Source organism: Pseudonaja textilis, chromosome 3 (genome assembly GCF_049901715.1).
Source record: "Pseudonaja textilis isolate UNSWEBS1 chromosome 3, rPseTex1.2, whole genome shotgun sequence".
NCBI classification, from domain to species: Eukaryota; Metazoa; Chordata; class Lepidosauria; order Squamata; family Elapidae; genus Pseudonaja; species Pseudonaja textilis.
This window is the reverse complement of record NC_141992.1, coordinates 152,709,988-152,735,521: the sequence shown is the minus strand read 5'-3', so window position 1 is coordinate 152,735,521 and position 25,534 is coordinate 152,709,988. Positions and strand designations below refer to the sequence as shown.

Sequence of the window (25,534 nt, the reverse complement as noted above, 5' to 3'; positions counted from 1 at the left end):
TCCTAAGAGGTCTGTAGGGGGCGTGCATAAGCGCATCAACGTGCCTACCGTCCCTGTCCTATTGTTTCTTTTATTTTTCTTATATGTATCCATGTATTCATAACTATGTTTTTACTTATACCTGTTATCTTGTAAGCAATTGACAAACCAAATTAAAAAAAAATAGATTAAACAATCCATTTAACATTCAATATTATGACTAGAGAGCAATCCAAGGATGACTCACCAGTACTGCTTTGGATGGTCCTCACAGTTGTGGTTGTGCGAGGTGGAGATGAGGATCTCAAAGACAGACATTCATCATCTTGGGAACAGCCTTTTTCGATTGCTCTCACGTAACTGTGGCTCCTCATGCGGAAACACCCAGGCATTGGCAAATCCAGCGCTTCTACTGCTTGAGACTCTAGTTCGCTGAATACAGACTCACAGACCGATTCAAACTGACCATTTACTTCCATTTCACTCACCTGCACGCAAAAAACACACTGCTTAATTGTATCAAATTATAACCAATAGAAAGTACCATATTATAGCAGGAAGAAGAAGGATCAAAACTTTATTTTCCCATTGTAAAGAATCACAAAGTAGAGCAAAAAGTATATAAACTATTTCCTTTGGGGTTCGTAAGTTTTTAAAGCATATAAGGATATAAGTGAAATATTTTCATGTTCCATTACAAATAGAAATCTTTGTATTTTTCAGTTGTCTACAGCATGATGCAAACTGTCCATATTAATTACAAAATTACCCATGAAAGGCATGAAAGCTTAAATATGCAAAATGTTTTTAAGTCAAATGCCTTAAATATACTTTATGCCAAAAAATCCACCTGGATTTTTTAAAAAGCATGTTATCCAAAGGGATGGGAATCAATAAAATAAATGCAATTGAACTATAAACTGATATAGGGAATGCATGATTACATAGTACTAGCAAACAGTAGACAAGAAAGGGACAAAATATTAATGACAAATTACTAATAGAGTTCAATATATTTAAGGCAAATTTAACATTTCCAGGTAGTCCTTGACTTAACAACTATTCATTAAACAAACGCTCAGTTACAGTGATTCTGAATGAATTATGGCTATGACTGGTCCTTGGAGTTCTGGTTGTCTTGACATTCCTGAGGTCCCATGATTGCAATCAGAGTGCTTGGCAATGCGTTTCCCATTATGACTGGTTCCAAATGTCAATATGACAATATGATCACCATTTGCAATTTTCCATGCCAATTTCCCCTTAAAGTCAAAGATAAAAAAATCACTGGGATAAGTCTTGCCCACCCATGCACCTTCTTCTAGGTCCTTTGTGCTTGCGTTGACCACTTGTGCATCCATGTACCCTACCAACCTGTGGAGTATCTCCCACTCGCAAGCTTTCTCCCTGAATCTACATAGCATCTTTTGCTCCCCAATCTGTGTGTCACTTCTTGAGAGTTGCATACCTTGCCCAGTCTATATAACGAATCTTTCACGTTCTTTTGCACACTTCTCCCCCCATCTTCACTGGTCCATGCAGCGCCTCTCATGCATACTTCTTGACCCACAAAATCCTCCTCAACTCATTGCACACCTCTCGCACATCATTCTCAACCCATAAAGCCACTTTCACATACCTCCTTGCACCTTTACGTCCCCTCCCCATCCTATGCCTCTCGTGCACCCTCACTCACCCTCCTCCATCACCTTTCTCGCCCTCTCTTTTCCTTCTTAGCCTAGCAGCAGCCACTTACCTACCTAGGGGCATAGGACTTGAAACTTCCTGCCAGCTTGCCTGCTGGCTTTGGTTGTGGATGCTGGCAGGAAGTTGTCTTGTTTAATGACTGTAGGATTCAGTTAATAATGGCCAGAAGAACTGCAGGGATTGCCATTGCTAAGTGATGGAGGTGCAGTTTACAACCACATTGCTTAGCCTTAGCAACAGAAATTCCAGTCTCAATCACCGTTGTTAGTTTAGAACTATATATATGTCAGTCACTCACAATGTCTTCCACAATGACTTTTGACTATTATCATAACATGCATTATGCCAGGGGTCCCCAACCACCAGGCCCCGGACTGGTACCGGTCCGTGGAACATTTTCTACCAGACCGCCGGTTTGCTAGGCACCGCCATCTTGTTTTGATGAGAAAGTGCTTCCGGTGAGCTTTTCCGGTTGGAAAGTGGTGTTTGGGTCCTGAAGGAATCCTCGCACCTTAGTTTCATCAAAGGGGGGGGAGGTTCGAACAAAACTAAGGCGTGAGGATTCTTTCAGCACCCAAGGCAAGGCGAGCCGAGCGACCGTCCCAAAGCCCATCAACAAAGGTACAAAGGAGGAGTTGAAGGTGGTGGGGAAAAGTGGGGGACGGCTGGCTGGCCGGTCGCTCGGCTCGCCTTGCCATGCGTGCTGATGCCGGTACCGGGCCATAGATCATTTTGTGATGCCGGTACCGGGCCATGGCACAAAAAAGGTTGGGGGCTACTGCATTATGCAATATATAGATTTTTTAATCCTATTTTTGCTGTTCTTTGAAAGATCTTCATGCTAAAGATGTACCCAGATCTTTCATTCTCTATAGACTGTTTCTTTCAGAGTAAAATTCCAATGCAAACAAGGCAATGAACAATGGCAACAATACTTAAGAGAAAATAAAATATTTTGACCAATGTAGGCCAGCTGTTGAGAATAATTATGGTACATCTCTTTATGGCTTTTCTCTTTGATTTGCCATAGACTTCACTACAAGCACTGCTAGTAGTCTCTGTAGGGTCTCTGCATAGAAAAAAAATGCAAATGTTGGAAAATCATTACTAACATAACGTTTCCTATTTGTCCAAAAACTTGCAGGAAAATTAGGTGCAGAATATCTATTGTTGCTTACAAAGGCTTTCTTTAAATTCTAAATGATAAAATTCTGACATGCTGCTAAGATCCAGCAGTGAACCTCTTAAACCCTAAGTAAATTATATGCTGCAAGTTGCTACTAGTGACATAAAAGCCTATGAAGCAATTGTGTTTTAAATCTAAAATAAGACTGACAGATCAGTTATATTCAAAGACAAAATGGAAGCCAACTATGTAACAAGCTATTATGTCACAGTAACTTCACTATACATCCTAAAAACTCAACAGCTTTGTTTGTGGTTTAGTGAGGAAACTATTCTGTATGAATATAGAAGAATCCCTAGGGTTCTCTCTAAGTGGACTTTTTTAAAAAAAGATTCTTAATATAAGTTTCTTTCTTTTCAAATGCTTTATGTAAGAATTTAAAGTTCCTGCCTTCCAATCCAATGATGAGTGTATTAGTAGAACTAGAAATAAATTCATCACTGCGTTGCCAGCTTGCCTAGATACAGAAAATAATTTCTTGATTTGTGGCGTACTGTCCAAAATGTACAAAAACCAATTGATACTGTACACTACAAAAACATTTGTGATTGAATGAACAATGGCTGAATAATGATTGAATAATGATAGAATGGGTGGAATACACTAATATCTATGTCCCCATCTGGTGACCACTATAGTATATGGAAGATTGCAACTTAAAATGTAAGAGTAGAAAATTATACATAATTGAATTGAAAAAAGGAAAAGAAAACCAATTACAATATTGTATAGTTGTATCATTAACACAAAAAGGGGAACAATGTAATACATCTAAATGAATAGAAGTCTGATTTTTGTGTATTACAGCTGATTAATACATGCAAGGAAATTAAGGAGAAAGTTTGATTATAAAAGAAAGGGTAAAAGTTATGTTAGAAAGTATGAATTAATGCCATCTAGGTTGTATGGTGCATATGAAAAAAGGAATATGTACATTGGAGTCCCTTGAATGTTTTGCTCTAGTGAATTTTTACAATGGAAAAAGCAAAGATAAACGATTAATATTGTGCAATAATTCTGAATGTTTAAGATCTATAGGGGGAAAATATTCTGTTAGATGACATAATTGGGTGGCTGGAAGACAAGACAAGAGGGAATGCTAAAAATAACTGAGCTATTTGGAATCTAAGAATGAATGAGACTGATGATTGGTGTGTTTAGAAAAAAGTCTATATCAAATACAAATGCACTATCAGGTTCAGTTCATGCATACAGATGTCAAAGGAATGGATGTGAGTCTTAAAAGCATGACTGATTTAATTGTTTATGATGAAAATCTGACACAATTAGTAAAGAATATAATGGTGGTGCCAGATGATGAACGCAGGAAAAACTGTTTTTCAGAGGTGTCATGTGGATCTGAGGAAAAAATGAATTATGAAAAAAAGAAAACAAAGTAAAAAAATAACTAGAGTGAAAATAGAACCACAGCAGGAAAAGGTAGTATGACTCTCAACAAAATGAGTAGGAAGTGGATTAGAGATGAGCAGGTTCTGACCGGTTCTGGAGAACTGGTAGCAGAAATTTTGAGTAGTTCGGAGAACCAGCAAATAGCACCTCTGACTGGCCCCACCCCATCTATTCTCTGCCTCCCTAGTCCCAGCTGATTGGCTAATCTTCTTTTGTTGCCCTGCACAAGAGAACAGAGCTGGAAAGCAGGTTAGCAGGGTGGGGAGGGAATGGGATTTTGCAGTAAACTTTCCTCGGGAATGGGGAGGTAATGGAGATTTTACAGTGTCCTTCCCCTGGAGTGGGATGGGAATGGTGGTTTTACAGTATCCTTCCCCTGTCACATCCACCAAGCCACGGCACAGAACCGGTAGTCCCACCACTGATGTGGATCTAAGGAAACACAGTATGAAAGATGAATAAAAACAAGCAAAAAGAATTATTTTAAAGAGGTCACACAAGGGACAGGAGTTATGCTAATGGAAAATATGTAAAGTATGCTCCAAATACTGGACAAAGCAAATCATATGCTCTATATGCATGGATGATCTGAGTTATTTGGACTTTCCCAATTGAAACAAGCAAAAATGGCTGAGTATAACTACATATACCTATCAATTGTTTTAAAGGACTGAGGATTATTCATATGTGAAAAAATATAAAAGTAACTTGACTCCAATGAAAATGGGATATTTAAGGATTGTGTATGGTAACAGAATAAGGAATTGAATCAAGAATAATACTATTACTGAATGGATCCAGATTAAATACAAAAGTGAGGATCAAATTGTAAAAACAAATATATGAAGGAAATGATAAAGAGTAGCGAGAAAGACCAAAACATTATGATCGGATGCGGTTCATGAAAGCTTTCTCAAGAAAGCAGAAAAATAAAGAAAAATCAGTGTGTAAGATGGCCTATGAGTTTGATGGATGCAAAGATGGCTTGCAAGAATAAAGACATATAAAGTATATGAATGGTACTGGTGTAAAGTAGACTTCGTTTGTTTCCTTCTCTTATTTTTTTCCTCATGTCATTAATGTCTAATTATTTTTTACTCCCATTACGTATTTGCATAAAACTGCTTATATCCAAAAGGAATAATGTGATATAGAGGTAGATCTAGCTACAAACATATGGGTATGGATTATATAAATACATCAGGAAAAAATCCAGATTGCATTCCTCCTTACCACAAAAACAACATTAATGAGTGCTGGTTCAGATTGAATAATTTGGTTGATATTAGATTTAGATTAGATTTATAATCAACTAAGGGCTCATTTAGGGGTCTGCATTGCTTGCAGAGACATCCACAGGGGATTTAATAACAAGTGGGTGACAGAAAGAGTCTTACTATTGCACCACAAGCTCTATCCACTTTATATATGCGTTATCGTGTTGTATACCTATGAAAAATGTAGCATTTGCAGCATGGAAAGTTATACTGTTTGATCATTTTCACAAAAGTTTTGAATCCTTCAGATATTTCAAATTTTGGTATATATGAGCCATCTATATTTCTCTACCCAGGCAACATCTGAAATAAATGAATCAAATATTTCATTTCTTTTTTTTTTTTGTAAATTTTATTTGAGTTTTCACAAAGAGAAAAAAAAAATACAAATAAAACATCTTTTTTGAAAGTAGCGTAATCCTGGGTTACATTTCTTCGTACAGACACAAATTCAGGTTCATGCTCACTTTTATATTCTATTCCATATCTTATTACTATTTTACATTTTCTGCATAGCTTCTCCCCTCTTTTAATTTTCTCAGTTTTATTTTAATTATCTCATCTCAATTCAAATCATTGTATCTATATTTTTGTCTGTCCTGTTTCAATTATCTATTATCTTTTCTCATTAAACAAAATTTCTCCTGTAGTTACTGATTGGAGTATGACGCCTTTATATCTTTTCCCTAAAGTTGTAACATTCAGTATAATACATAACTTCCATTTGGATTCTGCTTGGTACATTCTTAAAATACACACTGTATTCTTAAAAAAAGAAAAAAATATAAATGTATATAATTAAAACAACATTCCATTCCAATTCAATTCTATCATTAATATTAATATTCATTAAAGTCTTAACATCTTTAACATTACTTTTCAATTAAATATCATACTTCTATGGGAACAATTATAATCTTTCCATAGTTAATTCCCTCCCCTTCACTTATATTTTATAAAACATTAACTAATTAAAATGTTCCCATTCCTTCCTAATTCAATTTTCTCATTTATTTTATTTCACTTATTTTATTCACAAACATTTCTCTAAATTACACTATTTTATCCCTCATTTTAATCATACGTTGTTTCCAATTTTCTAAAGTTATTTCTATTACTAATATAACAATACAATCTTATGTACCTTTACAGAATCCCTTTTCAGTTAGATTTTCACCCATTATCTTGGACTTCCTGTTTGAAGGACTTCGGTGACAGACAGAAATCCATGATCGTGCATGGTTTCTGTCTGGGCTTACTGCTGGAGCGCCCCGAGCCGGCTGGTTTCGGGGCTAAGCCACCCCATAGAGGTGGTGAAGAGGGGGGAGACCACCACCAGCAGGGTTGAAGAGAGCCGCATCTCTCCTCCTCAGCTGGCCATTACTCCCTTTCCTGAAGGCGGTTGTAGCGATGGTCAGAAATGGCCACCACAAAGGAGAACTTGACCGGAAAAGAATGTGCAGGAGGAAGATAAGAAGTGAAAGTTTTGGCTGACCAGGTTAAATTGTAAAAACAACAACTAAGGTACCCTGGAATTTAAACTTACAAAAAATAACATCACTCCCAAAGAAGAGTCGGAAGCAGCGAAGGAAAGTGAAAAGGGAAAGGTTTGGCTTTTTTTCCCTTCTCTCTCCTTCCCTATACTGACAACTAAGAGACTTAAATAAGAAATTGGAAAAATCCACTTTGACATCAATAGGCAATTAAGCTGAAAATAAAACAAAACGCCAAAGGGATAATAAAGATTTCTGGACATTAAAATTTTTCTTTTTCATAAGCAGGAAGGGAGAGAAAAAGAATAAGGGCAGGATCTGGAAGTGGGAGGAGACTGCCTGGAATTAAAAAGAATCTACAGTAAAACTTCAACAAGACTTCTAAAAGATACATTTTAATTGAAACTTTGCAACTAAATAGTAACCCCAGGAAGAGAAAGTGAAAAAAAGAGCAAAAAAGAAACAGCTTGCGTGTATTTGGATTATTTGGTGAACTTTGGATTCTTGGTTATTATATTTGAATGACTAAAATCAATTGGGTGGTTGTTTAAAAATTTATACAATGGCACCACTTCTGGATGAATTGAAAATGGAACTTAAAAAGTACAAAGAAGATGCACAAGAAGGGAAGGGTTCTTTTGGCTTCGTTTTTCAATTCTTAGAAATGGAGATTTGGAACTATGAGAAACAACAAGAAAAGACTGCAAAACAAGAAGGCTGGGACAAAGAAGAAGCCATCTTTAATAAACAAGTAATTTTATGTGGGGAAGAAAAAGGAAAGGGGGGAAAGAGAATGGAGAATTTAAGACTTAAAAAAACAACTAAAGAAAAGAAAAATAATTCAAAAAATAAGTATAATACTGGAAAGCAACAGAAAAGGGGAATACAAGAAGAGAGAAATAGAAGTAGAGAGACAAGGGGGTAAAAAGGGAAGAGAGAAGAAGAGAGGGAAGAAGGTAAGGAAAAGAAGTTACAAAGGACTGGAGCAAGATATAGAGAAACAGGACTTATTTAGAGAAATATTTCATTTCTAAAGCACACTAAAAGCATAGATTAATGTTATGCCTACATTAATTGGCTTTCATGTGCAGGAATGTTTATGAAAAAATGTTAATTCAACAAACAATATGTACAATATATGAATAATTAAGGGTGTGTTATTGTGTGCAAACCTATAATCTTACATTTCATGAATCAATGATGCCTACCAATCCTGTGTCAAATATTAGATATGAATTATAAATACAATTAGAAAAAAAAACAAGTTGGTCAAGTAGACAGGAACTGAAGACACTTCCTATCACGGATGCCACCTGGTTTATGGCCAGGGTACAACATTTTTTGGCTTGGGGATTCTATGCAGCCCACCACAACCGTTTTTTAAAATATCCCCTAAAGTGGGTGAGGACCAAATATATACCCTTTTTTAATTGAGAAGGAGCTTAAAAGGGCCCAGTGAACAAGTGAAATCCTGAATATATATTTAGCTCTTAATATTCCCCCTTTGTCCCAACCCATATGTGAAGTAAACCCCTGATGTACCATGCAAAAGTGGTACATTTCTTAACTGGGTGGAAGTTGCTTGGTGGCCACTCTGCCCTTATCACAATGTTTTTCCCAAATACTATACAGTAATTTATATTTTCTGATATATGAAGAAAATAAAAAGTCCATATTCAGGAGGAATATTTGTATATGGCACCAACCACCAATTTTATACAGTACCATTTTGAGACTCTTGATCATGTCAATGGTTATTCAATAATATTATTGAATATTAAAACTGACATTTATATAGCTAAGAGATTTTTAATAATATACACTGTCATACATTTGTTTTATTGCATAATTATCCATACATCTTTTTCTTATATAGATTCTATATTTAACAGAGTTGGATGGTATTTTTGTATTAACATTATTATTATTTGCATAAGTATGTCACTCACCTGACTAATAGTGCTCATCGCCCTCATGTAGCTTTCATTTCGGGAACGAAACTTAGGAGATGTAAGCAGAGCTGCAGGATCCAAGCTATCCAAACTCCTATTGATTGAAACTTCACTCACTGCCCTCAAGTAACTGTGGCTTCGGATTTGGAGTTTTGGAGAATGTTCACCGGATATCCTTAAAGGAAAAAAGCAACAATAAGTCACTCAGCCATATCTACATTTCATCCCTAATAATTAAGGACCATACTATGTACCACAGCAAAATAACCACCAAAATATTCACACACACACAAAATCTACCCAGTGACCCATAGTCATATATAAACATAGATCTCAAACCCCAGAAAGGGGACTGTTCCTATTCATTTGTTCAGATAATTTTTCCAAGCATGAGCACCAATTGTCAAAACAGTATCATTCAGGTTTGTGTGCTTTTCTAATATTGTTTTTATGTTTTATGTGTTAATTCATTGTTTTTAAAATGTTTTCAACAATTGGTAAACCACACAGAGTTGCTAAGATTGGGCAGAATAATGTTTAATATTTTGGTTCATAACACAGTCAGCCAGATATTCAAACTGTATTTGGCATTTTTATCCATAATGTTAAGGGTACTGTGGCAGGATGTAAGCCGAATAAAGCTGCCTTTTACAACTGACCATGGTAAATTTGACAATGCCAATGGTGTTCAAGTGGTGCTCCAGTTGTTTTGGGATGCATCCAAGGCACCCACTACCTTTGCTTTCTTTTGCCACAGACATTCCATTTCTATTTACAGGTCTTTGCATTTTGTTATCTTCTCCAGTTCCTTTTCTTCAATTCTATTGTCTCCAGGTTTTGCCATGCCCACTATCCAGACCTTCTTTTTTTTTTTGCCTTTCTTATCAACAGTGTGGTGTTTTCTGTGGGATGGGCCTTTTAAATTTGAATTTTAAAGTCTCAGAGCACTTTGGCTTCTTCATTTTCTATTACTTTCTCTATTTTTTGGTCCCCCTAGTTCTTGCTTGCACACAAATGTATTTCTTGCAGGTCTTCAATGCCCCATTGTTGTTACTTTATAATGCTGTTGTTTTCAATCAGTCTGTGCAATCTTCTTGCAGTAGCTAATTAGATGATCCACTGTTTCTTCAGCTTCTTTGCGGAGGCACCACTCACTGTCTGTTGCTGTCTTCTCAATTCTGGCTTTGTATGCATTTGTGCAGTCAGAATTAATCTATCTCTTTCTTCAACTTTCCTGTTCTTAGCCATTGCCAGTTCTTGTTATTATCTGCCTTGCGTGCTATTTTTTTTTTAAAAATGTACTGGCCATGTAGTACTTTGTCTGCCTCTTTTCTCTTCTTCATTTAGTTTTTCTTGTAAGTCATTTTGGTTTCTCCAATATTCAGTAAGTCTTTCTGGTATGCTGGTGTCAATGCATCTTTTTCACTATTCTTCAGATATTCTCCCAATGCCTTTTTTCTTTTTCAACCATCTGATGTACTTGTAGCTTTTCATGGTAAGTAGAGTCTGTCAATGCCACTGAAAGGATGAAGACTATGATTCATTGTCTTTACTTTTCTGGTTTTCCTATCCGGTGCTTTTAGTGCTGCTTGAGTCAAGTCCACAATTCTAGCTGTGTATCTAATGACTGGAATTGTCCAAGTGTTAATTGCCTTGATGGCATTTCCTCCACTGACTTTGGACTATAAGATCTTCTTTACGCTCTTGATGTATTCACTTCTAAACCTTTTCTGCACTCCAGTGTGCTTGAGGTTGTCAGCTTGAAGGATGCCCAAGTATTTGTAGTAATCATCTTCATCCAGACTCTTGATGTTGTCTCGGTAGGGCATCTTAATTCCTTCAGTTTTCACTATTTTGTCCCATTGGATGGTGAGCATGGCACATTTGTCCAGTCAAAAACTCAGTTCAATGGGGTTGCAACTTGAATTTGAATTCTTTCCTGAAGAATTTGCATTATTCACTAGGCTTTTTAAAAATCCTTTTCCAAAATGGATTTGCTAGTCACCTCTTTTTTGTGGCATGACTGAAGCAGGATTTTTCTGTTTTAAAAATGAGCGTTAATTTGTAGAGCACTTCAATATTTTTACCCAAAAGAACCCACAGAGATTTGTGGTGCCCTGTATATATCTGACAAACCTGCTGTTTTGACAGCCTGATGATTGCTGGCTTATATAATACAATCTGATATAAACCATTATATATGAAATAATGGATAATGGATTTGAACAAATCTGCTGTTTAATAATGGATGAAGTAAACTTGCAGGAACTACAAAAGCCTAAAAGAAAAACCAAAATGATTTCTATAGGTTATTTTTTACTGATTCTTATTCATCTTATGTCAACCACATACAATCATTCTAAGAACTATCATTTTAATCAAGCTGTAGTATAGATTGAAACATAAATATAGTCTTTCAACACAGACACAAAAACACAACAGAGAGAGAGGGGGGGGAGGGAGGGAGGGAGAGAGAGAGATTTAAGGCAGCTTAATGTAAATAGGCAATTTCAAACACTGATTTAGTTTGAAACCAGTTTTTTCTATATTCAATTCAAATATTTTTCAAATGAATGTACTTGCTAATTGTACATTTTAAAATATGCTTGCTAATCAGGAATGATCATGAACAGAAACAACTTTCAGTTGATAACCTTTTTGAAATAATTGATAATTTAGTTCATTTGTTTTTAGTGCTGTATAAATGTACTTAGATGAGAAAGCAAGGAGAAATTAAAGCATTTTTGTGAGCTCTTTTGGTACAAGGATTTTAAAAGTAAAGATAGGTATTCTAAATATGATTAAAGTACTTTGCATTTTGAGGGGGATGTCAGGCTATACATTCTATTAATGTTATTCTGCAGTGCTCCATTTTTCATTTTTAATCAAAAGCATAATTCAAATTTAAACCGGAGCTATCAATATGGGGAGAATAAGTTTAATTCTGTTCTCTACAAATTATGCATACTTCAGAAAAATTTTAAAAAATATTTTAAAATACTGCATAAGAAAGGGCAAAGAATTTATAAATTGACTTTAAAAACAGAATAGTGGAAGCTATCATATTTCCCCGAAAATAAGACTGGATCTTACATATTTTTTGGACCAAAAAACCCATTAAGTCTTACTTTTGGGGGGATGTCTTATTTTGTGGTCCACCATCAGCTTGCCCGCATCCGCAGTGGCTTACAGGGCTTCCCAGGGCAGATATACTTTTCACCTGGATGGAGAAATGATGGAGACCCGAAGCTTCATCTGCTTGCAAATGGGATGCTTGGAAATGGAGTTAAGCGAGTTGGGATTGCCTGACTCCCCCCATCCCCAATCACTCAATTTTAATGCGCCTCATTTGCAAGCAGACTAAGCTTCATTTCCCTCTGGGTGAAAAGTGCATAGCAGCCAGGTGGAGGCAGAGGCATGGGGAGAGGCAGGAGACCATAAAATGTGTGTTGGAATCACCTGCATCCTCCCTTCCCTGTGTCTCTGCTGTTGTGGCCAGCCAGCTGCCAGTGGAGCTGGTGGCAGACTTGGACGATGAGGAGGTTGGGAGGGACTTGGGCCAGTTCTGGAGTCTGGGGAAGGCTCTGATGGATGCTCTGCGTCGGACACAGAGCCAGAGCCAGGGCCGTCTAACATTTCCCAGGAGCTGCCTTTGGAGGCTGATATGAGTGAGGAGGAAGAACAGCTGGGGCCTGTTCCTGATGCACATATGCGCAGAGCTGTTAGGAGAAGGAGACAATGGAGGACAAGGAGTTGACTCGGGAAGCAAAACACACGTGGACACTGAATGGCCCCTCCCTGGCTGGGTACTAAATAGAAGAAAAGGGGAGTGGTTGTCATAGGAAACAAAAGTTCATATTTCTGAAGATTATGCTCATTGTATTTTGTGTTGCAGAGACTGCTTGTCAGGATTTAATTTGCAGCCTTTCACTTGGGAGCTCTTGGCCTTGCAATTATCGCAAGGAACTGATTAGGTCTGCTACTGCAGTTAACTCTTTGAAGGACCACTGCCTGGACTTCTCAGTGGGTGAATGCAATTAATTCACAAGAGGTAAATAAAGAGTGGGGTTTTTTTGCACAAGGAGTCTGTTTCTTGTTTTTGCTAAGGCTGGGTCAGAACATCTGCCTCCACCTGGTACCAGTGCCATCATGCAAGCCTCCCACGAGCCTTCTGTAAGCCAGGCAGCTGTGCAGCACGTCCAGATTGCTTGTCTCCCTCCCGCCTCTGTGCTAAGACTTATCTGCGCTATGCCAAAGTGCTGGTGGGCTGTGGCTGCTCCTGGACCCTGTTGGCCCTCTTGCACTCTGCCTCTTGTGCTGGCCACTTTCCCTGGGCTTATTTTGGGGTAGGGCTGATATTAGCCCTCCCCCAAATCAGGGAATCACAGTACATGCTACATAATATATATGTGTGTGTTCAAACAACTTCCAACATGCACTGAAATATGTGCTTTTTCTCTATGAAAGTTTTCAAATAATCAGCTTAACTTTAACTTCAGGAATATTTAAATAAGTATGCTTTTAAGGATGGAAATGAAATTATGCCAGATGGTAGCTGTTGCTTGTCCCAACTGCCCAAAATCAACCAGAGTCATTAAATGAGACATCACATGACCGGGATTTACATCATTTTGCCAGCTCCTCCACTGACTTTGCTGTCAGAAGCTGACTGGGAAGGCTACAAATGGCAATCACATAATCTTGGGAGGGTCTCTGACAACTTGTCGCAGCCAATTCACCTTGGCAAATTGTCAGAGCCAATTTGCCGCAGGACAAGAATTACACTAATATTAAAGAAATAATCCAATAGATTCATTAAAGAAAGGACACCAAAGGAGGGACAAAATAAAATGTGAATGACAAAAATTGAATGAATAAAATTGAATTGTTGAATTGTCCCACAGCAAGTTGTCCTGTAGTGAGTTGGCTAAGGTGATTTGTCCCGTGATGAGTTGGCCGTGGTGAGTTGGCCATGGCAAATGAGCCATGGCGAGTTGATAGTGGCGAGTTGGCTATGATGAATTGACTGTGGAGAGCAGTCCCATTTCGATCTTAGGATGCTACAACCATTGTAAATATGCAAAACCTGTCAAATACCAAATACAAGTATGAGGACTGATCATAAGTCACTTTTTTCAAGTCACTTTGAAATGGATGCCCTGGTTGTTATGTGAGAACTATTATAATACTGTTAGAAGCATCTTAATCAAGTGCTCTGTGTTGGGTATATGGATACACCAACTAGATTTGGGTGAATAAATATATAAACCTAAGTTTAAGTGTTTGTAGCTTTAAGCACCAAACTGCAATGTAATTAGATAATTAAGGGTGCGGTTGCAAGCTGCAATAAAAGGCAGTAGAGAGTAACGTAACCTGTCCTGGTTACTGGTCACTGGTTTCTGGTCTGGTCTGGTCTGGTCTGGTCTCTCTGCTATCTGCTGCCTGCTGTATGAGACGTCTGCTTGTTGGCTACTGTGCTGGATACCGTTTCTACTGAACAAAAGGACTGTTTACTTGGTGAGCTGATATCCTGTGCATACTCAGCATTGTCTTCGAGAGAAAGGTATCGGAAGGAGAAGATTTACAAGAAGATAAAGACATTGTACTGATTAGTTAATGGACTAGGTTACTGGATGGATATATTGGATAATGACATGTGGACTGAATGACAATGCTTAAACTCTAAATGAATTAAATAACTATTTAAAACTACAAACAGTGTTTTTGTCTCCAGTGTGTGTATACTCTTGGGCCCAGCCTCTCTCTCATTTGGCTGCCTGGCTTGACTGCTGCTGTGCACTCTGCTTGGGGGTTTGTCCCCAAACACTAACATTGGTTATGGGCCCAGTGAGCACAGTCTAACTAACCAGGATATAGCAGAGAGAGTTTGGGGTGAGTTGCACATTACTGTAAAAACAAACTGTTTGTTGAATAGTTATTTATCTGAAGAGCAATGGCACAAGTAAATTTGCCAAGTCTGTCCATGATATCCAGACTAGATGGAACAAACTATGTTTCATGGTCAATGAAATGTAGTTTACTTCTACGAAGAGAAGGTTTGTGGGACATAATAACAAACCCACCAGATATATCTAACTTAGATCCTACTGATGAAGAGGATGATAAACTGATACAAGACTATGAACGAAAGAATGAGCAGGCTTTATGCATCATAGGTCTGACTCTCTCAGACCAGCAACTGATCCATATCCGTGGAGAGGAAAATGCTGCTAGCTGCTGGGAGAATCTCAAGAAGATTTATGTTCGAGACAGTGTAGGAGCTCATATCAATCTTACACGGAAGCTGTTTAGAACACATCTTGAGGAGAATGGAGACATGTTAACTCATTTAAACTGTATGAAAAGCATTTTTCAGGAGTTACAAGAAAAAGAGCTTATATTTAATGAGTTGCAACAAGTATACATCATACTGTCTTCTTTGGATCGAAGCTATGATGATTTTGTGACTGCTTTAGAGGTATTGCCAAAAGACAGTTTATCAGTAACTGAGATTACCAGCAGGCTATTAGAAGAAGCCAGAAGAAGGTTTGAACGTGACCAGCTGAGAGAAGATAAGCCTAATAAAGAAGAGAAATTATCTTCAAAGCTTGAAAGAAACCAGCTATGTAAAGTAAAGCACCCGGAAGAAGAGAATTTATCTTCGACGGCATACACAATTAAAAAGTGTTTTAATTGTGGAGGCAGAGGACATTTGGCAAGATTCTGCAGAAAAGGAAAAAGCCAGAAAGTAAAAAAGCCAAAGAAATCCTTTGAACTAGCCACGTTTAGCAACTGTGATGTGAAGAATGATTTATGGGTGGTGGACAGTGGTGCATCCCACTGCATCACGAGAGATAAGACAAAGTTTATAAAAATGTCAACAAGCTCTCAGCATATATCACTCGCTAACGGCTGGCACCTCAAGGCCAAGGGTGAAGGTATTGCATATTGTCCATGTTTAAACCAGAATATAAAAATGTTGTATGTACCACAGTTAAAGATGAACTTACTTTCTGTAAGAGTATTAGATAAACTAGGTTATGTAATTACATTTAAGGATAATAAGTGCATACTTGATAAAGATAACAAAAGGGTAACTGCAGCTTTAAATGGAGCATTGTATGTCTTACATGATAGTAAGAAAGGGGAGGCACAGATTGTATTTAACAATATAAAGCCTCATAATGAATGTATCCATTTATTGCATAGGCGTTTGGGGCATGTAAATTTTAAGATGCTAAAACGTACAGTAGAGTTATCTGAAGGAATAAGGTTAAAACCTTGTGATAAATATTTGCGTTGTAATGTCTGCTGTGAAGATAAGAGTAAAATATTGCCTGCAAATAGGCTAAATGGTTTCAAAACTAAAGAACCTTTAGAAGTAGTATTTGCAGACATTATAGGTCCAAAGAAACCCAGTATGGGGGGTGCTCGATATATACTGAGCATTATGGACCATTACTCTAGATATGGGTTTTGCTACCTAATGAAAAGCAAAACTGAAACATATCAACATTTCTTCAACTGGTTAAAGTTTGCAGAAAGAAAGACTAAACGGCAACTGATAACCCTGGTGACAGATAATGGTACGGAATTTGTTAACAGCAAATTCCTGAATAGATTAAAGGTAGCTGGAATAGAGCACAAGAAATCTGCACCATACAGACCACAACACAACGCATTTATAGAGAGAAGAGGCCAAACACTACAGGCAATGGTTAGAACAATGTTAACTGATTCTGGATTACCTGATTCTTTGTGGGGGGAGGCCACAATGTGTGCTAATAACATATTGAACAACGTTGTTAACTCAACTACTGGTGAAATACCATTCACCATGTGGCATGGCAGGAAGCCTGATCTGAGTTACCTGCACACATTTGGTGCACCAGCATGGGTGCATATCCCTACACAACTCAGGCGTAAAGGGCAACACAGAGCTAAACAATTTTTCTTCGTTGGTTACCAAGCTAACCATAGGGCATATAGATTTTGGGAGAAAGGCACATCTAAGGTGTTATGTAGTGCCAATGCCCAATTTCTAGAGCACATAGGATGGGATAAGTTAGAACAGGATAACAATAAAGAAGTGATTATTGAATCCTATAGAAATCCCATTAAGTATCCCTGTAACTTTAAAAATAAAGTAAAGAGAGAAATACAGGAAGAAATTGTGCCCATAGAAGAAGAAATAGAACCAATAGCTAAGCAAGATGAGGAACAGGAACAGGTAGTAACTCAAAAAAGTCCTCATACAAGCCCTGTAATTCCCAGAAGAACTACATGAATATCTAGACCGCCTGATAGATACCAGGCTAACACAGTGTGCCAGGTTAATAAAGTTCCATATACTGTGGATGAGATAAAAAAGTATCCTACTAAAGATAAGGAAAGTTGGTATGCAGCAATGAATAAGGAATTGAGATCTTTAAAGGATATGAAAGTATATGAAAATGTGAGATTACCTGTTGGTATAAAACCCATTGGCTGCAAATGGATTTTTAAGATAAAAACTGATAAGAATGGAAATATAATCCATAAGGCAAGATTAGTAGCCCAAGGTTTTAGACAAAGTGCCAATGACTATGATGAGGTATTTGCACCTAGTCTTAAAGCAGCAACATTAAGGGCAGCTTTAGTGTGGGCAGCAAGCAAGAAATATATAGTTAACCATCTAGATGTGGAAACTGCTTACTTGCACGCTCCACTAAGACATACTGTATATATGAAAAAGCCTAGTGGATTTAAAGGTGAAAATAATAATGATTGTTGGTTGTTAAAAAAGAGCCTCTATGGTCTTAAACAATCAGGCTATGAATGGAACCAGTATATTGTAAAGGAACTGAACAATATAGGGTTTAAAGCTGGTTTAGCCGACCCATGTCTGTTTAAAAGGGAGACAAATGGGAAAATATCATTATTATTATTGTTCACGGATGATATTGCCTTGATTACTGAGACTAATGATGAAGCAAATAAAATAATAGCATCATTAGGAAAGAAAATAAAAATCAAGCAATTAGGGGAGATAAAGAGATATCTAGGTTTGAATATACTGAAAACACAGAAAGGGTTTAAGATATCTCAGGAAGATAAGATATCTAAATTGCTAATAGATTATAAGATGGAACTTTATAAGCCTGCAAAGACTCCAATGAGTCAGGATATTTGCAAAATGGATGCTCAAAGTCCCAAGTTTGACAAGGTAATATATCAATCTTTGATTGGTAGCTTATCATATATTAGCAATTGGTCAAGGCCAGATATAGCTTATAGTATTAATCAACTGGCACGACACAATAATGATCCACTTCAATGTCATTGGAATGCATTAAAGAGGATTTTAAGATATCTTAAAGGAACATTACACCATGCACTGTATCTAGAACCAAAAGGTGATCTAATACTGAGTGCTTATGCAGATGCTAGTTTTGCATCAGAAAGAGACACAAGAAAGTCGACTTCAGGAACAGCCATAATGCTGGGTAAGACATTAATAGGTTGGAAGTCAATAAGACAACAGCATATAAGTTTGTCTACTATGGAGGCAGAATTCTCCTGTTTATCGCTATTATGTACTGAGTTAATTATGTATAAACAAATGATGATTGATATGGGTATAACTGTAAATTATCCTATAATTGTACATGAAGATAATCAGGCAGCAATTCAAATGGCCACAAATATTGCAGTCAAAACGAGAAGCAAACATATGGATTTAAGGTATCTAAACGTTAGACAATCTGTACAGAGTAAAATGATACAGCTGGAGTACTGCATGTCGGAGGACAATGTAGCTGATAATTTTACTAAAGCCCAAGGTGCCATTAAGCACGAAGAGAGTTGTGAAAAGTATGGGTTTAAATTGTAAAGGTATTATATATTTATATCACCCAAAAGGGGAGAATGTTGGGTATATGGATACACCAACTAGATTTGGGTGAATAAATATATAAACCTAAGTTTAAGTGTTTGTAGCTTTAAGCACCAAACTGCAATGTAATTAGATAATTAAGGGTGCGGTTGCAAGCTGCAATAAAAGGCAGTAGAGAGTAACGTAACCTGTCCTGGTTACTGGTCACTGGTTTCTGGTCTGGTCTGGGCTGGTCTGGTCTCTCTGCTATCTGCTGCCTGCTGTATGAGACGTCTGCTTGTTGGCTACTGTGCTGGATACCGTTTCTACTGAACAAAAGGACTGTTTACTTGGTGAGCTGATATCCTGTGCATACTCAGCGTTGTCTTCGAGAGAAAGGTATCGGAAGGAGAAGATTTACAAGAAGATAAAGACATTGTACTGATTAGTTAATGGACTAGGTTACTGGATGGATATATTGGATAATGACATGTGGACTGAATGACAATGCTTAAACTCTAAATGAATTAAATAACTATTTAAAACTACAAACAGTGTTTTTGTCTCCAGTGTGTGTATACTCTTGGGCCCAGCCTCTCTCTCATTTGGCTGCCTGGCTTGACTGCTGCTGTGCACTCTGCTTGGGGGTTTGTCCCCAAACACTAACACTCTGCTTAAAAAAGTTCTAATGCAAGAGCTTTCTTTGGTGTGCAATAAATCAAAGCCATAGGCTTTAACATGTTAGGCATTCGTTGAAGTCCCAAGCTATGTTTCAGTCAAAAAAAGTTAGTGACCAACAGAGAGAAAAAGGCTTTTCTCTCTCTCTGAAATGGATCTCTTCTCTTCACTGAGAAATTAACAAGTTACAAAGTTCTGGAAACAAATGAAAGGACTCTGATATGGGGAAAAAACATAAAGGAAAGAAGCTGCGAACACATCCATGATTGGAAAAAACAAGGAGCCATTTTTTTCATGTTCTGATTTTATCATCATTCTAAAATATGGATTGAACTGATTTCTGAAGTAGCTATTTGATGTTAAATTGTTTTGCTTAAAATGATGATGTGGCAATTGCACATGTGGTGCTGAATGTCAAGAGCCACGGATATGTATCTGCATAAATCCTACTATGGCTGTCCTTTATGGAAGCTAATTACAAACACATTGTCTACAAGTACCAAAAAAAGAAAGCTGTCTTTAAAACAGGAACATCACACTTTTCTCTAACCTTTAAAAGCTGCTCTGTTTTCCCTCAGTGGAATTGTGAGGTCCCATCTGTTCATATTTTTAACTGCTCATCCCACCAACACTCAGCAACCGGGTCAAATTTTGACAAATGGAGCCACTTTGAAATTATACATAGGAGAACTATACTGTTATAAGGAAATAAAAATTAACATCTAAAATTCAGTGTAGAATAATAAGTGAGGAGAAGAGGCTGCATAGAATGACAAGCTTCTTTTCTCCATTATCTCCCTCATGACTGTTTGGACAGATATAATCTTAAAAGAACAGATGATTGGCAAGGAAAGGATTAATTATTAATAATGTGCAGATGTACTCTCATCTAATTCGAACTACCAAATCAAGTCAAACTTATTTTTTTGAATCATTGAACTGATTCAGAGACATCTTATTCAATCAGGAGATTTAACCATGTTGCCTTTGAAACAAATATTTGAATCAAATCTTTGCATAAACCTACCAAATACCTTCTCTCTCCTTTATGCTTTCAGTCTTAAATCAATCTGAAGTTCATTTTTGCTGTTTTTTTTGTAATGTAAAGCCCAGGGACAGAGAAATCACAATATAATCTCTTCCTTCACCATAAGTATGTCGTATAAAAATTAATTCTTAAATGGACTTTGAGTCAGCAGGTGTTATGATGCCTCTAGAACTCACATGGTTTAATAATACAATAAAAGAAAGTCCATCTGCAGTACCAGATAATGTTTCCATTTAAAATAAACAAAATAAATATTCAAGATTAATGCAAATGTTAGTAGCTACAGCTATTAACTTCAAATTGGTTTATTTACCCATTTATTTTTGTTGTGAAATATAATGGGAACCTAACATCCAAATTCACTGCTATGACATACATGTCATAGTTCAAAATTCTGACTGTGAATTTGGATCAGTTGAAAGACCCCCATGAGCTTGGGTGTGGCTTACATGAAACCCTACTTTCCCTTGAGTAAGTCTGACAATATTGAAATCATTCGGAAACCCTTTCTTCTGTCCTATGTTAAAAAGTATTATTTAAATTGTACACTGAGTATTGTACTATATCAGTTGTAACCACTTTTTTAACATAAAGAGAAAGAGTATTATCTTACCTGAACGCTTCTTCTCAGCACGGCAATGGAGAATCCATGGATGGGTTGACACATGCCATTCTGCCTAGAGACTGAGTCCATAATTTTAGCCACACTCCCTGTCAACTGTCATTTTCCCCAGTTCACAATGAAGGCGTAGCATCTGAAGGACTCATTGGTGGCCTTGGCTCCTCTGGTGCTCCTGTGCTGGACAAAGGACCTAACTGACTCCTAGAGAGGGAGTGGATTCTCCATTGCTGTGCTGAGAAGAAGCATTCAGGTAAGACAACACTCTTTTTCCAGCATGACAGTTGGAGAATCCATGGATGGGACATACCAAAGCCTGGTGTCCCTATGGGTGGGGATTGGTGTCCCTATGGGCGAGTTCCCCTAGCTACATGCACTCACTGAAGCAGCTGCCTCCCAAAGGCAGCCTCAGCTGAGGCAAAAGTGTCCAACTTATAGTGGCGCGCAAAGGGGGATGGTAAGGACCATGTCGCCACCCTGTAGGTCTCTTCGATCGAAGCCTGCATTGCCCATACGGCTGTGGTTGCAGCGCTTTGAGTAGTTAATCATCGGGGGATTGGAATCGACTGTGTCTCATAGGCCTTTGCAATACACACCTTTATCCAACAGCCTATGGTCAATGAAGTGACCTTTCAAGCCAGGGAGGAAGGTTGACAAACAGTGATTCGGATTTTCAGTGAGGCAAAGTCTGTTTCATGTACTTGTGTAAGGCCCTCCTTATGTCCAGAGTGTGCCATTCCTGTTCCAGTGGATGGGAAGGACCTAGACAGAAATTTGGCAACACTGTCTCCTGGGCCCTGTGGAACCAGGAGTTGATCTTGGGGATGAAGGAGGGGTCCAGACATAGAACCACCATGTCAGTGTGGAAGGTGCAGAGTTCCTCTCTTACAGAGAGAATAGCCAATTCTGAAATTCACCTGGCCGATGTGATGGCGACTAAAAAGGCGACCTTAAAAGACAAAAACTGCAGACTCGTAGACCTGAGACGTTTGAAGGGTGGTAAGGTAAGGGTGTGTAAAACCTTAGCTAAGTCCCAGGTTGGATATCTGTCAACAACAGGTGGCTTTAAATTTATTGCCCCCCTTAAAAAGGAGCGCACCACCAGATGGTGCGCTATGGAGTCTAAGTCCCCATAAGTCAATACTGAAGACAAGGCTGCTACTTGTCTTCGGATAGTATTAGGGGCTAAGTGTTGAGGTAATTCCCCGTTAGGAGAATGAGCACATACAGGGAAACATATTTGAGAGTAGTGTTTGAATAATACGCACAGAGCACACAGATACACTGTACAGTAAATGTAGGGTTTTACTGTCAATAAAGGTTTAAGCAAAATTCAAAATAAGCAGTCCAAAGTCATTTACAGGTAAGATCAGTCAGTTTTCAGTCCAGGGATAATCCAATAACAAAGTCCAGTGTCAAAAACAGTTTAGTATCAGACTTACATCAAATCCATGAATATCAATCAATTAGAAGGAATGGCAATACTCTCCAACAGAAAGAAAAAGAGATTCACTGAGATACACTCTCTTCTGAGACTAAGATTAAACAACCCAGGTTTCTGGCTCCATCTTATGGCCATTTGAGAAACCACACCCAATTACAGGTTTTTGCATTTTCTTAAAGAGACAGTATTAAAATGTCTATCCTGGTTTATGTATTGTCCAACCCAAAGAGCTGTTAGGTGATTTATATTCCTAACACTAATCCTTTATCCAGACCCTCTTGCAAGAAATCTAGGATTTGAGGGATGGAAACTGCTGTGGGATCTAGACCTGACTTAACACACCAACTACAGAATGCCTTCCAAGTAGAATTGTAAATTCTGTTGGTGGAAGGTCTCCTGGAATCCTGTATCATCTGTATCACCCTTCCTGAAAAGTTGTTGCTCGTCAGGAGCCACTTCTCAAGCACCAGGTGGTCAGTTGGAGCCACTGAGGCTCCGGATGGACCAAAACCCCCTGGCTGAGAGAGATCCTGTCTTAAGGGATTCTCCAAGACTGGGACACAGAGAGACTGACGAGGTCTGCAAACCATGGCCTTCTGGGCCAATGGGGCATGATCAGCAAGAGCTCCGCCTGCTCCATGAGAAGGTTCCTGATTATTCCCAGTATGATGGGAGAGGAGGGAATGCATACAACAGGCCCCTGCACCATGAACAGCAGAGGACGTTGACTCCCTCTGCTCCTGGAGTTGGAAACCTTGTGAAGTATCTGGTTGAGGTGGTGAATAAGTCCAGGACTGGATGGCTGGACCTGTGGCACAGTTTCTGGAAGATGTCTGGGTGCAGTTGCCACCATGCTCTGACTGAGAAAGTCTGCCTGCACATTTGTCAACCCTGAGATGTGTTCTGCCTTGATGGAACTCAGGTGAGTCTCTGCCCAGAGAAATAGCTGGTCCACTTCATGCATGAAAGACCTCAAATGGGTGCCCCCTAGTGGTTGATATGCGCTTTTGTAGCCACATTGTCTGTCAAGATCAATAGGTGTTGTTCTTCTATCGTGGCTTAGAAGTGACAAAGGGTGAGGTGGATGGCTCGGAGCTCCAGCCAGTCGATGTTGTTCTTCAGGTCTGCCTGAGACCATTGTCCTTGTGCAAGCTGTTGCTGGAGATGGGCCGCCCCATCCAAAGAGGCTGGCATCTGAGGTCACAGTCAGGCGGCTGGGCTCCTTGAATAATGTCCCCCTGGCTATTGCTGAGGACACCCACCACCTGAGGGACCTGAGCATCTCTAGTGGAACCCTGACCTTGGCACTGGAATTGCTGCTCCCTTTCCTTTCGAATGGTAGGAGGAACCATTGCAGGGTTCTTAGGTGCGATCGGGCCCATGGAACAATGGCTATACATGTGACCATCTTTTCCAGGAGTTGAGATAGAACTGCCAATGGAACCAAGTGTTCCATCCTGATTTGAGTGACCAAGGACTTGATGCTATTCTGTCGCTCCTGAAAAAGATAGATCTCACACAGCCTAGTGTCTATCACTGCTCCTAAATGGAGCAGTTGAGTGGTAGGTATCAGATGACTTTTCTGAAAATTTATGGAGAATCTGTGTTCCTGTAGAACATGGAATGTCATCTCCAGATCCTCTTGAGCAAGCTGGGGCAAGGACGATAGGATGAGAATATCGTCCAGGTAGCACTGGAGACACACCGGGATGGATCTGAGGTGTGCAGCCAGTGCTGCCAGGATCTTTGTGAAGGACCTGGGAGCCGAGGCTAGACTGAATGGTAGAGCTCTGTACTGGAAATGATGATCCAAGTAACACAACTTTTGAGGAGATGTGGAGGTAAGCCTCCGTCAAATCGATAGATGAAAGGAAGTCACCCTGCCTGATGCTGTCCAAGATTGACTGCAGAGAGTGCATTTTGGGATCTCTCTTGGTGGAGTTCCTGGACGTGGGACAACAGACAAAGTGCCTTGGAGGAATGGAGAAAAATTCCAGACTTAGGCTGAATCTTAGAGTGTTCAGAACCCACAAGTCTGAAGTCATCTTCTCCCACTGGTGGGTGAATAGAGTTAGGCACCCGCCAATGGGTGGAGAGCTCTGGCAGTCACTTGAAGTGGCAAAAGGGGTGCCCCCTCCATGAAAGGGCCACTTGGCTTGAGGTTGTTGTTGCTATCTGAACCTATCCCTGAAGGAAGACCTATTCTGTTGGTCAGACCTGGGGGGGAAAGGATGCTGAAAGGAGGAGTGATCAGTAACATTGTTTGATTAGTGAAAGGAAGGTCGATGCTGTAAGGCGAAGCCTGCCTATTAGCTCTCCTAGTAACGGAGGACAAGACTTTATGCTTGTGCTTGTTCTCTGTTAGAAATGGGTTCAAGGCCCCTTCGAAGAGGTCTGAACCCTTATAGGAAGCAGAAGCCAACCTCCATTTGGTTTTGGCGTCTGCCTGCCATTGGTGAAACCACAAAAACCTGCGGGAGGTGTTGTTAGGGGCAAGAGCCCTAGAGGATAAACAGACAGCATGCACTGAGGAATCAGCCAAAAGCTCAGCTGCTGCCACCAGTTTATTAATGTCCTGGTGAATGCATGTCTCCTCTGGAGGAACCCTTGCCTGTAACTCTTTGAGCCAAAGTAAGGAGGTCCTTATGAAAAAGGAGGTGTCAGTGACTGCCTTAACTGCCCATGCATTAGCTAAATGTGTCCAGCGGAAATTTATTTTTGCCTTCCTATCCTCGGCCTTCAGAGCCTCAGCAATGTCCCCAGAGACCACTGAGGGGGAAACAAGGAAGGCCAGAGGATCATCCATTGAAGGCAACTCCAAGGTATCTGACAAGGAAGGAGCCATATTGAAGTACCTCCTATCATTGCTGCCTAGCTTGGGAAAATGT

The 25,534-nt window shown here is 39.0% G+C and overlaps 1 protein-coding gene across 1 annotated transcript in view; it reads right to left on the bottom strand.

The window, feature by feature from the left end:
* Positions 1–25,534, bottom strand: part of DLGAP1 (DLG associated protein 1) — a 284,261-nt gene that overhangs the window by 45,370 nt on the left and 213,357 nt on the right. Inside the window, exons 5-6 of the mRNA XM_026699154.2 lie at positions 9,002–9,179; positions 227–467 (exon numbers count right to left, since the gene is read on the bottom strand). Of these exons, the coding sequence (XP_026554939.2) occupies positions 227–467; positions 9,002–9,179 (419 nt within the window). The remainder of the gene's footprint in view (positions 1–226; positions 468–9,001; positions 9,180–25,534) is intronic.